General features: G+C 40.3%; 1 protein-coding gene across 1 annotated transcript in view; it reads right to left on the minus strand.

Moving 5' to 3' along the window:
• Positions 1 to 15,609, minus strand: part of LOC132817132 (nuclear factor erythroid 2-related factor 2-like) — a 40,706-nt gene extending 25,097 nt beyond the window's left edge. The window contains exon 1 of the mRNA XM_060827328.1: positions 15,522 to 15,609. Within this exon, the coding sequence (XP_060683311.1) occupies positions 15,522 to 15,554 (33 nt within the window). The 5' untranslated portion in view covers positions 15,555 to 15,609. The remainder of the gene's footprint in view (positions 1 to 15,521) is intronic.
• Positions 15,610 to 15,809: the final 200 nt, after the last annotated feature.

Here is a 15,809-nt window from a genome sequence, read left to right on the forward strand (position 1 = left end):
GCAGTCTATTTGAGAAATTTGAAGAATTCTTTAGCTTTTTCTGGCAACCAGAACCAGCGGATCCTCCCTGGCTGAAACGCAGCATTGCTTGATAATGCATGGCCTATTGGATATTTAGGATTCTCAGATGCGTCTTCACCTCACTGAATGCCCTCCTCTTGCAGACCATGGCTGGAGAGAAGTCCTGGAATAACATTATTCTGGAACCCTTGTGCATCATGGCCTGGGGATCCTTCCCCAGGACTCTGGAGGAGCATTTGTTTATTTTTGTAGCATTGGAGTCGGATTTAAAGCAGGCGGGGCGCTGGTCCGACCTAAGCCTGCGTACAGCAACCTGGTGGGCCCACTCCATCTGCACCCGGCCTAGACCCAACTCCAACTTAAATAATTGTGGGAGCCATCGCTCCAAAATATCTACAAGCTGGCCTTCCCCTTCGGGAAGGCCCAGCAACCGAAAATTTTTCTGACGGCCCCAATTATCGAGGTCGTTGATGCGCTCCTCCAGGGTCCAGACTTGCTGCTCGAGAGCCCAGACCAGACCAGCAGATGACTCAGCAGCAGTCTCCAAGGCTTCAGCCCATTGCTCCGCCCCTCCGACACGCTAATCAAGTTTAGATTTCTCGATCATGCTTCTGCAGCATGACAAAATGACTCCCAACTGGATCCCTCCATAAAAGCCTCTGTCTTCTCTTGATGTTTGGTGATCCCAGAGAGCAGGTTCACCTCTACAAGTAAATCCCCGAAGCGGCCGCGGAAGTCTCTGCTGCTGTGGGAGGGGGTAGTGGAGGGGTCCCTGCCTGTTGCGAGCTGCAGGAATTTTTGCCCTTAGTCATTTTAGAAACAACACTAAACTATCCTTGTTTGATGTAAAATGACTGACTACGCTGAGCAAAAGCTATCTTAAATTATTTAAGGAGGGTGAAGTGGGCAGGTGCCCCACTTTGTCAGAGTCTTAGGCAGATCACAACAGACTCTGACTTGCTGGGTCGCCACCACCTTGAATCTCCCTGTAATGGCTCACCTTGTGGTGAAAGTTGTACTCTAACAGTGCTTTAACTCCTATCAAAACTAAAAGAAACTGGGTATGAATATTATGGCATTGAAGGATCTAAAAGACATTCATTACAATTCACTATGTACAAACATTAATTAAAAACATTGCTGGAAGAACTCAGGTCTGTCAGCATCTATGGAGAGAAAACAGGGTTAATGTTTTGGGTCCACTGACCTTTCTTCAGAACTGACTATAGCTAGGAAATGTTTGGCGTGTATGAGGAGGTGGGGCAAGGGGAGGGAAGAAGAAATTACAAATTAAGATAGAACCAGAGACCAGCAGTTGGACAGATAAGGGGCCCTGCAGTCTTCAGGGCTCTTTATAGAGTTCAATTATTTAGGCACCTTCTCCTATCTCCTTACCTCAACCCTACACACTAAGCCTCGTCATCACATGGGCTGCTAGCACAAGTGAAGTGCTAGGAGTTACAGCAGTTGGGATGTCATGTTGCAACAGTACAGGACATTGGTTAGGCCACTTTTCGAATATTGTGTTCATTTCAGGTCTCTCTGATGTAGGAAAGGTGTTGTGAAACTTTAAAAGGATTTTGGTGAAATTGGACGGTTTGACCTTTAAAGAAGCTGAATTGGTCGAGGCATTTTCCCTGGAGTGAGGGCTGACCTTAAGAAATTTGTAAATATTGAGGGGCACAGCAAAGGTCTTTTTATACACCCCCACCCCACCACCTCAGGTAAGGGAGTCCAAAACTAGACAGCACAGGTTTAAGTTGAGAGGAAAAAGATTTAAAGTAACCGAGGGATAACTTTTTCACACAAATGATTATGCAAGTATGGAACAATCTGCCAAAGGTGAGGGTGGAGGCGATGATACGTACAATTACAACATTTAAAAGGCATTTGGATGGGTCCACGAATAAGGAGAAATATGAGCCAAATGCTGGCAAATGGGACTAGATTCATTTAGGATAATTGGTCAGCATGGACGGGGTGGACCGAAGGGTCTGTTTCCATGTTGTATGGCTGACGAGGACAGCCGTCTCATTGTCTGCCACAAATGGTCACAAATCCCCCAGGCTGAGGTTTACCTGGTCCTTTGTCTGCTAGCTGTTCTCTTTCTCTCTGTCTGGGCTTTAATTCTATCTATTATTGTTTACTCTGCCCCAACCCTTTCTTAACTACAATCAGTTAGGAAGAAAGATCACTGGATCCAAAACATTAACTTTGCTTTCTCCAAACCTGCTGAGTTCCTAGCAATTTCTGTTTTGGTGTCTGATTTCCAGCATCCACAGTTGTGGCTTTTCATTATATTATTTTGCCACAAGTGTCTAGACTAACATTAAGCTATTAGGTTTCCATAGGAACTTCCAATAAAACACTGCACCTCAAGTGATCAGAGACAAGGTGAGATACAAAATCTTTGTATACCTGTGGTGTAGAGATGATATCACAAACACAATTCTGATAATCACCTGTGAAAATATGCCTAACAGGCAGCCAACATCTACAGCATGAGGGAGGATGGAGAAGCTAAAAAAAATCCCTTGCAGTACAGCGATTTCCAGTATATTCCCTCATGCTGATTGTATTAATGGAACTTTTGTCCCAACACTTTTGTTGTATGTTCATGATGAAAGAACAGACTTAGACTCAATATCTACTCCATGAGCAGCTTTTCTGAAATAACATCCTGAAAAACAGTGACATCTTAATGATTGATGTAACTATTGGAGCTCACCTGCAATGCCCATGGTTCGGATTATGAAAAATACATTGATAGCAATGTACAGACTAAATCTAAAAAACAGATTTGTTTATAGGTGCACAGAAGCACTGAGAACAGTGAGCATAACAACAGAAATTAGCAAGTCTTTAAAACTTTATTAAAAACAAAACATTTACCTAATACAGTCAAAAGTACTGCCATTAACATCCATATATTTCAGGAGGCACAACTGTTGCTTTTGGTCACCTTGAATTTCATACCTAATGGGTTCATGTGTATGACGATATCTGGCCTTCTACATTAGCATAATCTCTCTCAAACATACCATTGTCTGATTTGTCATATTTCTGACATCCAATCCTATGAAGCAAAATTTCTTCTGATTAAATATTAAGAGGTTAGGAATCATTATTTTCAGCCTCTGCTCTGTTCACTAGCTACCAATGGCTCCATCCCTCTCCCAGGCTACTGTTTTAAGACTAACATTTTACTACTTCATGCTTCCAACTTCAGATGGTTTATACCACAATAGGTTACTTCCACTTATGAAACATTACCAGCATTTAATCCTGGCCTCAACGGAGCTGCTTTTGAAACCTTCATGGGAACCTGTTGCACACAGATTCAACTCCCTAACACTCCTGGCTAGACCTGCACTATAAACACTTGGGTATCCAAAATTCTGCTGCCAATTTCCTAAATCACCAAGTCCTATTTATCAATCACCCCTTTACTGACTTACAATAGCTCCTGCTCTGGCCATGCTATTAAGCTTTCAAATACTACTAAGTCCTCATTCTCTCCTTACTTTTGTCACCTCCTTCAATGCTACAGCAACACTTGTATACACTTCTCCCTCCTTCCACACCCTTCATTCTCTTCTGTCCACCATTAGGGCCGTGTTCAGCAGTCTAATCTCTCAAACCCCTCCATTTTCCTTTCCTCTTGAAATGCTTTTAAAGCCTGTGACCAATATCTCATGTGTTTGTTTATGACTAACTGTTCTTGTGAAGTTCAGAACTTTTGTCTAATTTAAAGTTGTTTGTTTACATTACACAGCGACAGCTTCCCATTTTTCTAAATTCAAATAGATTCAGGTTCAACTATAGGTTTAAGCTTGTGTAACTGCAATCCTAGTCTGCTTAGATGCATCTCTAAGGCAACCTACAAACAAACCCAGTCAGGTTTTGTACACAAAAAAAAACCACAATTAAAAAAAAAATTTCCGAAACAATGCGTTCTGCTCTATTCACTGAGATCAGATAGATAGTAAAGCACAGATAAGAATTATCCTAACATTTCTTTGCCAAACACTTAACTGGTCTAATATTTTCTGTATCTATTAAAGTTAAAACATCAGTTGGCATTTAGAAATGAAGAGCTATAGACACTAGTAAAACAAACCAGACAGTAAAACATTTTGAGCAGGCATCATGCAATTTCAGATGGAGTATTAAGCAGGCGACGCCAGATTAGCCAACTGCTGAATACCCCTAAGTGCCCTTCCTGTTGGAAAGGAATATATCAGGTGGGACATGTAGCTGCTGCCATCTATTCCAGCCACTGGAACTGAACATAACCACCTGCACAACCAAAACAAACGCCTCGAACCAAACAAGCTTTGAGAATGCGCTCTAAACATGGAGGATAGAATAAGCATTTGCTTAAGGGATGGGATGAGACGAGAAGTCAATACAGACAGCTGTTTGCAATCTGCCATCTGGAGTTCTCCATCATACATTAAACTAACCACATTTCTAATCCTAATTTTTTAAAAAATTGCTTGCAAAAAACAACAGCTTCATTGTAAAAAAGGCCAGGAGACCAAAGCCCAAAACAAGTGAAAGTATTTTTGGTTTTAGGTTATCAATTTAAGAGTTTTGCTAATGATTAAACTCACCTGAAAGCAAGCAAAGCAAACACCATTATCTCCACTGCGATTTCCCTACACCACATACAATCTTATGTTTCTTTCAATGAACTGGAACAGCTCATGTCGCAAGAATAACCTTCACTTGTATTCAATAGCTTGCAATAATACAAGAGATTTATAGCACATTTAGCCTCAATATGCCAAGATTAGTACATGCAGAAACTTTATGCATGTATTCCTGGAAGCTTCCAATCATGAACATACTCTCATCATTCCAGCAACCTTTACTGGAGTCTAATGCAAATATATTCTTTTCCCCTAAATGTGGATACCACTCCATATGTGGTCTCAAAAACCCTACAAAGTTCTATCAAGATTTCTCTCCTGCTATGAAGTTATAGCAGTTGCCTTCTTACTGGTTTGCTATACCTGCATTTCTAACTTTCACCATACCTTGTATACGTATACTCACATCTCAATTTCAACACAAGTTTCACATTTTTAAAACATTCTGCTTCTGTATTGTTCTCAGCAAGGTGAATAACAGCACTTAGTGATAATCCATCCGCCACCATGTTGCCCACTTCCAAACAATGTAATACCTCTGTCCTCCCCACAACTTACCTTCCCAATTGGGACATTAATGAATTGGTGAGAGCGTAATGTAGACCGTAAATGGCCAAGACACCGGTACTGACTCTTCACTACCTGCCAACTAGAAAATGCATGAAGTATGGTCATTCTGTCTTCTGTCCATCAACCAATACTGTATTGTTGATAAATTACCTCAAACCCATGAGCCATTACCCTTCCTATTAACCTGTGTGAAATTTTATCAAATACTTTTTGGAAATCTTAGTATACATACATCTACTTATTCCTGTTAACTACTTTATTAGGTAAATCCTCAAAAAGTTGTCATATAGGACTTTTCTTTTAGTAAAACCACAGACTTACTTTAATTGCGGTTTTTTTAAGTGCATAAAAATTTCCTTAAATCGTTGCCATAATTTTCCCAATAGTTAGTGTTAGGCTAACTGGCCTGTAGTTTCCAGTTTTGCTCAATGCCTCCTTTTCCAAAAAGGAACACCTGCCAACTTCCAAATCAATAGAACCATGAGTGGTCCCATCAACATTTGGGCCTCACTGCTAGCACATCCACTATCAATGCATCTCAAAACCCTAGGATGGAGGTGTCAGATCTCAACAGACTTGTTGGACAATATTCAAAACATGGTCAACATTGAAAAAACCTCTTCCTGCTCACCACATACCCTCCCACACAGTTGACAAGCCACTTGAAGTGAAAGAGAGAGTTACAGAACATACTTTGGGTGGGAGGTAGCTAAATTGCACTACCCTAGCCAGAAAGACTAATCTTCCAAACTGGGCCTGTGGCAAGGGAAAAATTTCACTGACCTCATTCTCACTGATCAACATCTTGCCAGGAGGGGAATTCCACACACATCACCATTCTCAACACTGGCCAAGCCAAATAAGTGACAGAATGCTCAAATCATCCAATCTATTCTCAGCCAAAGTTGCTCAGTTGATTATATATATCAGCCTCCTCCGGAGATTCCCGTTTAATCTTTTAACATTAGTGGGAACCTCTGAACATTTAATATAATATTAAAGGGTCAAACTACACCGTCTTTGGGTAGGGATGACAATCATGAAGAATGCGGATGACCATCCATTATAATTTACACTTCATTTAGATAGTCATTTGCTATTACTCCCCTGCTATTGTCAAGATAAACTATAATTCAATCTCTTCCATCCAGAAATGCTTTCTGGCCAGAGGTATGTGCACCTGCATTGTCGTGAGGAATTACTGAGTCAGATAATTGTCTGCATAACAATTCCCCAGGATTAGGGCATTAGCATTATCTCAGAAGATGATCGCATCCTGCCATAGTCACATGTTATCCCAGGTAGAGAGTAACTGGAGTTTGTCTTGAGTGGCATGTGACTTGGGGGCATGGCCAGAGCATCTGCAGGCACGGCCAACTGACCTGTATAAAGGGGATGTGTTTTCTTTGTTCAGGGCCTCAATTTGATTCAACCTCACGTGCCTGCAAGGTGGGGGTGGTGTGTGTGTGGAGAGGGGGTCAAAAGGGGTCACCTAACTTATACGAGCTTTAATAAACTTACTGTTCGCTGAGGTTGGTGTGCCCGAAACCTCGGGGAAAAAAGCCTAACACCCACCATCACCAACTTAAGTTAATTCATTCACTTCAACTAACATCAAGAAAAAGCTGAAAGCTCTGGATGCAAAGATTATGGGCTCTGACAATACTCTAGTTTTAATGCCTCAAAATGTATGCTCCGAAGTACAAACAAACAAACCAAACATTCTCAATACAACTACAAGGCCAACTAAAGCAAATTTAAAAAAAAATCACCCAGGACTCTTCAACTCCACAGAGGTATAAGGATGCATCTCTCAATTCTGCCCCAGGTTGCACACCATCTGATTTGCAAGGCGGCAGAATGAGTCACTTTTTCAGAGATCGTTGCGTATATGGAATGAGCTGTCAGAAGTAGGAGAGGCTGGCATAATTACAACATTTAAAAGGCATCTGAAGTGGGTATGTGAGTAGGAAGAGTTCAGAGAAAAACTGACCAACTGCTGACAAATGGGACTAGATTCATTTAGGATATCTGGTCAGCATGGACAAGTTGGATCAAAGGGTCTGTTTCCATACTGTACACCTGTGATGAGTACTGTGCCAGCAATCTATTCTTTAAAAAAGTGTCACCGACAGTGTTTCAAATACCACTTAACAAGAACCTGCTTTCTGAAAGTCAGTTTGGGTTCTGCTAGAACCGCTTGGTCCTAGACTGGATTACAGCCTTCGTTCTCGGACAAAAAGCCAGATTTCAGGTAATGTAAGGGAGAATGGTTGACCTTGACATAAAAGGTAACAGTTGACCATATTTGCCTCCAAGGAGCCTTCTTAATAATGGCCAGGTTAGGGGAAATCTCCCTTGTGCCTGGAGTTCACAGCTAGCAAAGATATTCTTTTATCTCCAAAAGCTATTACTGTACTGTTTGTCAGGACATTTATATAATAAAATTACCAGGTGATGACCATCTCCAACTAAACAATTTCCCCTTGATGTTCACTAGCATTATCAATACCGCCTAACATCTGATAAGTTGCCACTGACCAGAATTAAAGTAGACCAACCACAGACATGCTGTTACCCTCAACAGCAGGCTGGGTATTCTGTGAGAAGTAACTCACTTCATGTCCTAAAAGCCTTTACACCATATACAAGACCAAGTCAGGAGTGTGATGGAAAACCCTCCATTTCCTAAATAGAGTACAGCTCCAATAAAACAGGGTTGACATAATCCAGGACAAACTAGATGGATTGACACCTTAAACATCCACTCACTCCACAACCAGTGCACAATGGCTGCAGACTGTCCCAGTTTCAAGATGCACTGCAGAAAAATCACTCAGGCTGTTTTAATGGCATCTTGCAAATCCACAACCAGCTTTCAATACGAGAATAGGGTAGGAGATGCACAAGTACCACTACCTCCTAGTTACCCTCCAAATCAGACCATCCAACATGGAAATATCACATCTTCATTTGTCAACAGAAGTAAATCTTGGAACACTATTCTAGCAGCACCATGGGAATAGCTTAACCACATGGACCGCAGTGGGTCAAGAAGACAGTTCAGTGTCAAAATAATGTTAAGAATGAGCAATAAAATGTCAGCTGAATGAACACCCACATCCCATTAATGAACTTTAAAAATGCAGGGTTGGAAGTGCTTGGAGAAGCCAATAATTTTGAAATAATTATAATTTAAGGTGACATCTGGAACAGCTGGCAGGTGGTATAACATGCTCACAGGTATAAAAACATAGGTACGAGGAGCAAGGGGAGGTCACTTGGCCCTTCACCATTCAATAAGCTCATGGCTGATTTTTCCATGACCACAGCTCCTCTTACTCACCCTCTAACCATAACCCTTAATTCCTTTCAGAATTAACTTTGAACAAAGGCATTCACCCTCTCAGCGTATCATGATTTTATTGTTGAAATGATTCTATATTAACTTAACTATTTGGCACAGTTACTTAAAAAATGTAGAAGCTAACAATTTATTTTAAAAGAAACAACATCACAGCTTCTGCACTAAATCCTAACTGAAAACAAAAAAAGCACCATTTTTAGGTCAGTCACCCATGTAATTAAACTGCATAACTTTATATCTTCTCAACCAATCTGTAGGTGAAAGTTGATAGTGCAACAAAAAGTGATTACATGGAAAAAGTGTTAAATACAGAAAAGTAGCTAGCATTTAGAAATACTATTTTCAAATTAATTCATGGAATGTGGGCATTGCTTGCAAAAGTGGTATTTGTTGATAGTTGATAATTCCTAATTACCTTTGAAGATGATGAGCTGCCTTCTGGAACAACTGTAGTCCATGCTGAAAATGAATTAATTCCTTTGGGAAATACATTTTCAGGAACAAAAAAAAAATCATCACCTACAAATGGCAAGGACCCTCTCCATCTGCTGCCCTTGACTTGCTAGGTGGTAGAGGTTGTGTTTAGAAAATGCAAATCAAACAACTTGAGTGAGTGAGTTGCTGTAGTGCATCTTGCAGATGGTATAAACTGTTGCCACTGTATTAGTGGAGGAAGCAATAAATTTCAAACATATTAGATAGGGTGCCATCAAGTAGACTTTGTCCTTCAGTGTCAAGCCTCTCAGATGCTGTTGGTCATTCAGACAAGTAAACAGTATTCTTGCACACTTGACTTGTGCCTTATAGATAGGGGGCAGGTTTTTTTGGAGTCAGGTGGTAAGCTAAGCACTGCGCAATTCCCAGCCTGACCCAATCTTGTAAAGATGGCATTAAGTTTAGCCTAGTTAAGTTTCTAGTCAATGGTGACCCATAAGATGTTGATATCTAGTGTACGACATCAAAATTAAATGACTGATTTAGCTGGCAAAGGTTTGTTTGCATGAAGATTGTCATTAGCTTTGCGAGAACAGGTTCAGGACATTAATATTTTTCTTGATCATTTACAATGTATGGTCATAAATCTACCATACTTCAACCATAAGTATTTTATCCACAAGTTTCATACTTAATTTGATAAACTGATATGGCAATGAATGAAGAGGTTGAGTTTATTAAAAACACATTAAAAGTGCAATGAAACAAAACCATTTTCGTACAACCGTCAGCATAGAAGCAAGGTGGTATGGCAATAATAGTAGTAACTGGCACAGTTCACAGACTCCGTACACAGGCTTTCACGAGAGTTCACCAAGATAATCATTTCACCACACTAAATAGTTTTATAATCAATTTCAAACATCAAATCGAATGACAATGAATGTTAGCACACGGGAGTAGAACAAATACATTGAATTGAAGGAGTTATCTTTCTAAATAGAAAGAAACTTCTCATTTATGATGAATTGCAGAGTCAAGAAAAGTAAAATCTACAGTGCTAGACATCAAATAGAAGTGCAAGCAACAACACAAACAGTAAATAGTTAACATTTCAAGTACAGACCTTTCTTCAAAATTTTCAGTCACTTTCAAACCAGCCATTTCTTGTTTGTTAATCTTCTGTTTTCAGTACTTTAATGCTTACTTTTACTAACTACATATCTTTGTTTGCTGCTCAGTAGTATTTCTAACAAAAATGTGTGGCTGAAGAAAGTAATGAAAAAAGGAAGCCAATCGTATTATACCAAATGTTTTTATTCACTCCCCTGTTCTTTCCCTTAGCCTAGTATTTATTTTCCCACATTAAGCACTTATTCAATTCCTTACAAACTATTTTGGACTCTGATTTCACCAAAGTTTCAGGCAGCATACTCCAGTTCACAATATCTTCTATTTTTAAAAAAATTCTGTAAGATTCATTTTCTAACTACCTTAAACTGGTGTCTTTCTGTTTTATCAAGCCTCCTACTATTGGAAACAGATTCTCATTTACTCTAATAAAATGCTTCAATGTTTTGTACACTTCTGAGTCTACCCTTAAATCTTCAAGAAGAATTCCTGGATCAATTTTATGGACAAATTCTATTCAATCTCATCATTGCCCTCCAAGGTCTTCAAAAGAAAACATGACACCCAGAATTGGCTACGATACTCCAGTTGGGCCCTCACCAGGGTTGATAAAGATTTTGCATAACCTCCTTGTTGTGCTCCAAGTCTCTAATTATTGACAAGATTACACATGTTTTTAACAAAGGCAAAGGCAATCTTCTCAATTCATGCTATCACCTTTAAAAAGGCTTGCATACATTACCTCTCAGGCCCCTCGAATTGTGTTCAGTTTTTTAAAAATGTTCCACACTCTAGAAATAGATTATTTCATTTTCTTAATGACAGGAAACTGTAGACCAATTAGCCCAGTGTCTATATTCAGTCTTCCCTCCATTTTTTTTCCCTGAAGTGTATTACATTTGCTTTTTCCCACTCCACTAGTTTGCTAAATTCTAGCAAACAGTAAGAACAAATGAGTATTACATCGGTGACCATTACAGAAGTACTCCATGGGTCCAGGTACATATGTCCCACATTAAAAATAACAAGGCAGACAAGAGTAAAGTACCCAAGTTATTCAAAAATGATTTAAATTTAGCAAATGCTGGTTTTCATTTTAAAACCCATATTTTTCGAGTATCAATTTTGTCCTGAATTAATCAGATTTTTCTGCAATTGATGTAGAGCTGATTGGCCTGCTTATCCTCAGCCCCATCTTTTTGATAAAAAAAGTTGTAATATTTGCAGCCTCCTGCACAGTTCCCAATTCTCAGGGAGGATTAAAATTCTGTAGCCATTGCTTACTTATTTTTACATTATTCTGTAACTTCTGATGCATCTCAAGAGATTCCAAAGCATTTTAACTGCCAATTAAGTGCTTCTGACAATCATTGTCTTGATGTGCTCATTAGCAAAAGCTTAAGCACAGAAATGGGACATTCAGCCCATCTAGTCCATGTGGACACCACTAGAGCAAGACAAAATCAGCTGGTCTTGCACTGCTTTGAATGGACGTTTGATGTCATGAAAGAGGCGAAGATACCTCAACCAGCCCCTGTGGCAAAGCACACCATTTCCAACATTCCTGCAGAGAAATATCCCTGGCCCTCTTGTCAAAGTTCTAAGTGTTGATCCTAGTAATTTCCACAAATGAAGCCTTCCCCCTACAAAACGTCATCCCAGATTCCTTGATTATTTAAAATAAGGCTAGAAAAAGTTGGGAGAAAATTTAAACGAGTCTATCACAACACCTTAACTAACCACAAATGTAGTTTTCCATAGATATAACTGACTTCAACGTGGTGCTTCTGGGCTGTAACCACTCCACAGATTAAGTTTGTGTAATGGGGTACCAAAAGTGTTTGGAGTAATCTAACATATAACTATGGCCTAACTTAGCCTCATTCTGGTTATGAACTCCTTGCTTGCATCTTCGTCATAGCTGACCATGACAATTCCAGTGCTCCTTGGTCAACCTCCCATTCCCCACAAATAATAGGAAAAAAAGTGAGGACTGCAGATACTGGAGATCAGAGTAGAGAGCACGGTGCAGGTTAGGCAGCATTTGAGGAGCAGGAGAATTGCATTTTGGACATAGGCCCTTCATCCTGATGAGAAATGTCAATTCTCCTGCTCCTCAGATGCTGCCATTTCCCACAAATGGAAGTGGAACCAAAACTCTTCAGTTCATTTCAACCTAAATGTCTGCTCAATTATCTCTAGGCTCATTTACCTATTAGATCATGGTTCTGCACAGCTCAAATTTCAAATAGTAATCCTTGTGCTTAAAAGCCTTTTGACTTATCCCTTTCACAGCATTATGATATCTTTCAGCTCCCTAAAAACATTACAATGTTCTCACCTAGGCTTCTTGTGCATTAACCCACTCGTGGCAGTGTAAAATGGGAAACGCCCCTTTAACTATGTGGAAGCTATGCTCCAGTTCCCTCTTCAAAACCTGTCCTTTCTCATGATTTGGAGATGCCAGTGTTGGACTGGGGTGTACGAAGTTAAACAACACCACCAGGTTATAGTCCAACAGGTTTAATTGGAAGCATACTAGCTTTCGGAGCGACGCTCCTTCATCCAGTGATTGTGGAGCGTCACTCCAAAAGCTAGTGTGCTTCCAATTAAACCTGTTGGACTATAACCTGGTGTGTGATTTTTAACTTCGTCCTCTCAGGTTCCTTAAAACCAGCTTTTTAACCAATCATTTAGTCACCACTTCTAGTGCTCATCAGGTGGCAGGTACTTGAATAAGGATTAGGATTTCAGCAGCAGTGGGACATTATAAGCAGGCAGTCTGTGTGATAGCAAGTATGAGAGATTTATTATCCATGTCAGGGTCAAGTGGAACACTGTGGCAAATTCTGGTTCAGACAGAGCTAGCTGTCAGAGTGGAATGAAACTGGTAGTCAGGTGCAAATGCAATAGCTTTGGTTCTTTCCAAATTTTAAATTTGTGAGCATGTCAGATAAATAAATCAGACAATACGTAAAGATAGTGGTTAAGTGGATAGAGTTGGTGGGAAGGTAAAGCCAGGTGTCATGATACATTTGGAATTTGTTTACAACGGATGTCAGCAAAGGCAGCATCTACCTCAAAGAAAGAGTTGAGAGGATAAATCCTTGGCTAACTCCAGAATTCATTGATATGGGAATAGACTTAGTGCTGATCCAACCATTCATTTTAAGACAGCTGCATCAACTATTCTGCTGCTAGTTCAAAAATGTGATTGGCTTATGAACGGGTTTGCAGAGGTTCACTCAGATGCAGATTCTTACAATGATAGGACGAACTAATGAGTGACTGTATGCATTAAGATTGTGGTTTCTCAGCCAAAGAAAGAAGCTACTGCAATTTTGAAAGCTAGTGCATAAAGTTAAGGAACAGTAATAGACACTATCAATCCACTGGCAACAAATACAAATAGGTACTCAAGTCAACAAATCCAGATTTACCTCCAACTCTCTTTCCATTTCCAAACAGACTATTGCTTTTGCCTTTTCATTGCCTTAACTGCCAGGCTCCAGTCACATTATTTAGCTGGCAGCCATCATGGCTAAAACTAGTGCACTACATAAAACATGCAAACTGGTCTTTTGCACATGTGAAGCAACAAAGTAAACTCTTATTCCACAAATCTCTGCTTCCTCAAAGCAAGACTTGAAATCTACATTTTTGACCAGGCTCAGTCATATGCCTGAATATCTCACATGGTTTAATATTGTTTGATAATGCTCCTATGAATCACCCAAAGATACTATATAAAAATGTCAATTGTTAGTGATGCACCAGTGGACGAAGGAACTTTTGACACAACTAGGCACAGACAGTTTTTTTTAAGACTCTAGTAAACTGAGTTTTTTTGTAATATTCTTAATGCGTCCCAATTTGAATACAGAATTTGAAGAAAACACCTCCTTAGAGAAGGAAACTAAACATTTAAAATAACAATTAAAGTATGAAACAATAGCTATGCAAAAGGCAATTAGATTTTAAATTTAAAAAAAAACTTAAGGCACCCAGACGCAACAGCTTGACACAGATGTGAACCTTTCCAATGATAAAATGACGACGGTTGCAGATTTCAGAGAAATAGAAATTAAAATATTTCCTTATCAGAGCTCACTGTTCTTTAATTTTTTTATTGTTCACGTGTCTGTTTTGTCCATTTTCATCCTTTAACTTTATACAACAGTCAGGAAATTGTTATTAATCTGACCAGAATTTGATCCGAAATCTGTCGATCCAGCCGGAACAAACGGAGTGGGAAGAACCGACATGTGCTGCAACAATTGAGATTCTGCAGCTAATGACCTTCACCGTACAGTAAATATTTCACAACATCACGCAAAGCAGTCAAACCACCTATTAATCATTTACTACCAGAGAAAAATGCTGTTCTACAATCGCTGTAACTCGTACTAAAGGTCAGGAATCCAGCCAAAACACGAATGAAAGGCACATGACAACACCGAATTGAAATATCAGGACAAATAAAAGGAGGAACAATCGATTTGGCAGGTTAGTGAGGAAAAGCAAGAGTTTAAAGTTTAGAGGAGAAACTATAGATTTTTTTCCCCCCTAATCCTCACGTTTGTTGAGCGTCCGGTAAACAGAGCCAAACCCTATAGGACCAGCTTGTCTTTCACCTGCAATTCAGTTACTGTAAAGGCTTGTGGGTGGGGACAAGATCACACCCCAGTATCAGCTGGAAAACTCAAGGGGTCAGACGACAACCGACTTCAACAGCTTCAGAGAGAGAAAAAAAATCACAAGACTGGGAAACATTGAACGAAAGTCATCGTTATGGGGAGCAGCAAGATAACAGACAAACCTCCCTGTGGCCAATTTTTTTTCAGACCCTTCCTTCAGTACTATTCAGTACAATAGAATGACTTGGCACTGTGCAATAAGTTTGACGCAGAATCTGAAATAACGCTTTTGGCGAACGCCCAGGTTTCAACGTTTGCGCTTCATATCATCAGAAGCTTCGAAAATATGTGGTGGGAGTAGATGGGTGAGGAAATCCAATCCAAAGATGAGCATTAAGACTGCGGGGTAAAAGGGAGCAGATGGACAAATGACCCGATCTTAAAGTAGTCACCCCAATTTACTTTAATCATAAGAACCTGCACATTTATACGTAAATAATTCTCCAGCACATTGAAAACGTTTTTGTGTCACACGCTCAGACAGAACTCCCTTGAAAGTTGAACTAGTTTGCCTCCCTTTGCTAAAATGCTTTCTCTACCCCCCCCCTACCCCGGGTCGCCTGCAATCTAATTGCACCGAAGCCTTTCCCTGCTCTCTACACCGAAACAGTCGCTGAGAGAGGTAGTTGCTCCTATTATCTGTACCTGCTGCTGTGCCAGGGGCGCCTCGATCTCCATCACCACTGCCTATTGCCCTCCGATCACGCGCAACCACACTGACTCTTCCAGCTCTTGTGACGCACGCTGGCCAGAGCAGCGCGAGACACGGCTCGAGCCCCGCCCGCAGCCGCCCGGACCACTCAACAGGCCGCTCATGCCTGTCGATCAAACTCCACCTCCCGCCTCCCACCAATAGGGTTCGCTCTCGTGCTGTCAATCATCATGCCGTCACACCCCTCCCCATCGTCACCGTCGGTCCGGTCTGCCGAACAT

This window comes from Hemiscyllium ocellatum, chromosome 7 (assembly GCF_020745735.1).
Source record: "Hemiscyllium ocellatum isolate sHemOce1 chromosome 7, sHemOce1.pat.X.cur, whole genome shotgun sequence".
NCBI lineage: Eukaryota > Metazoa > Chordata > Chondrichthyes > Orectolobiformes > Hemiscylliidae > Hemiscyllium > Hemiscyllium ocellatum.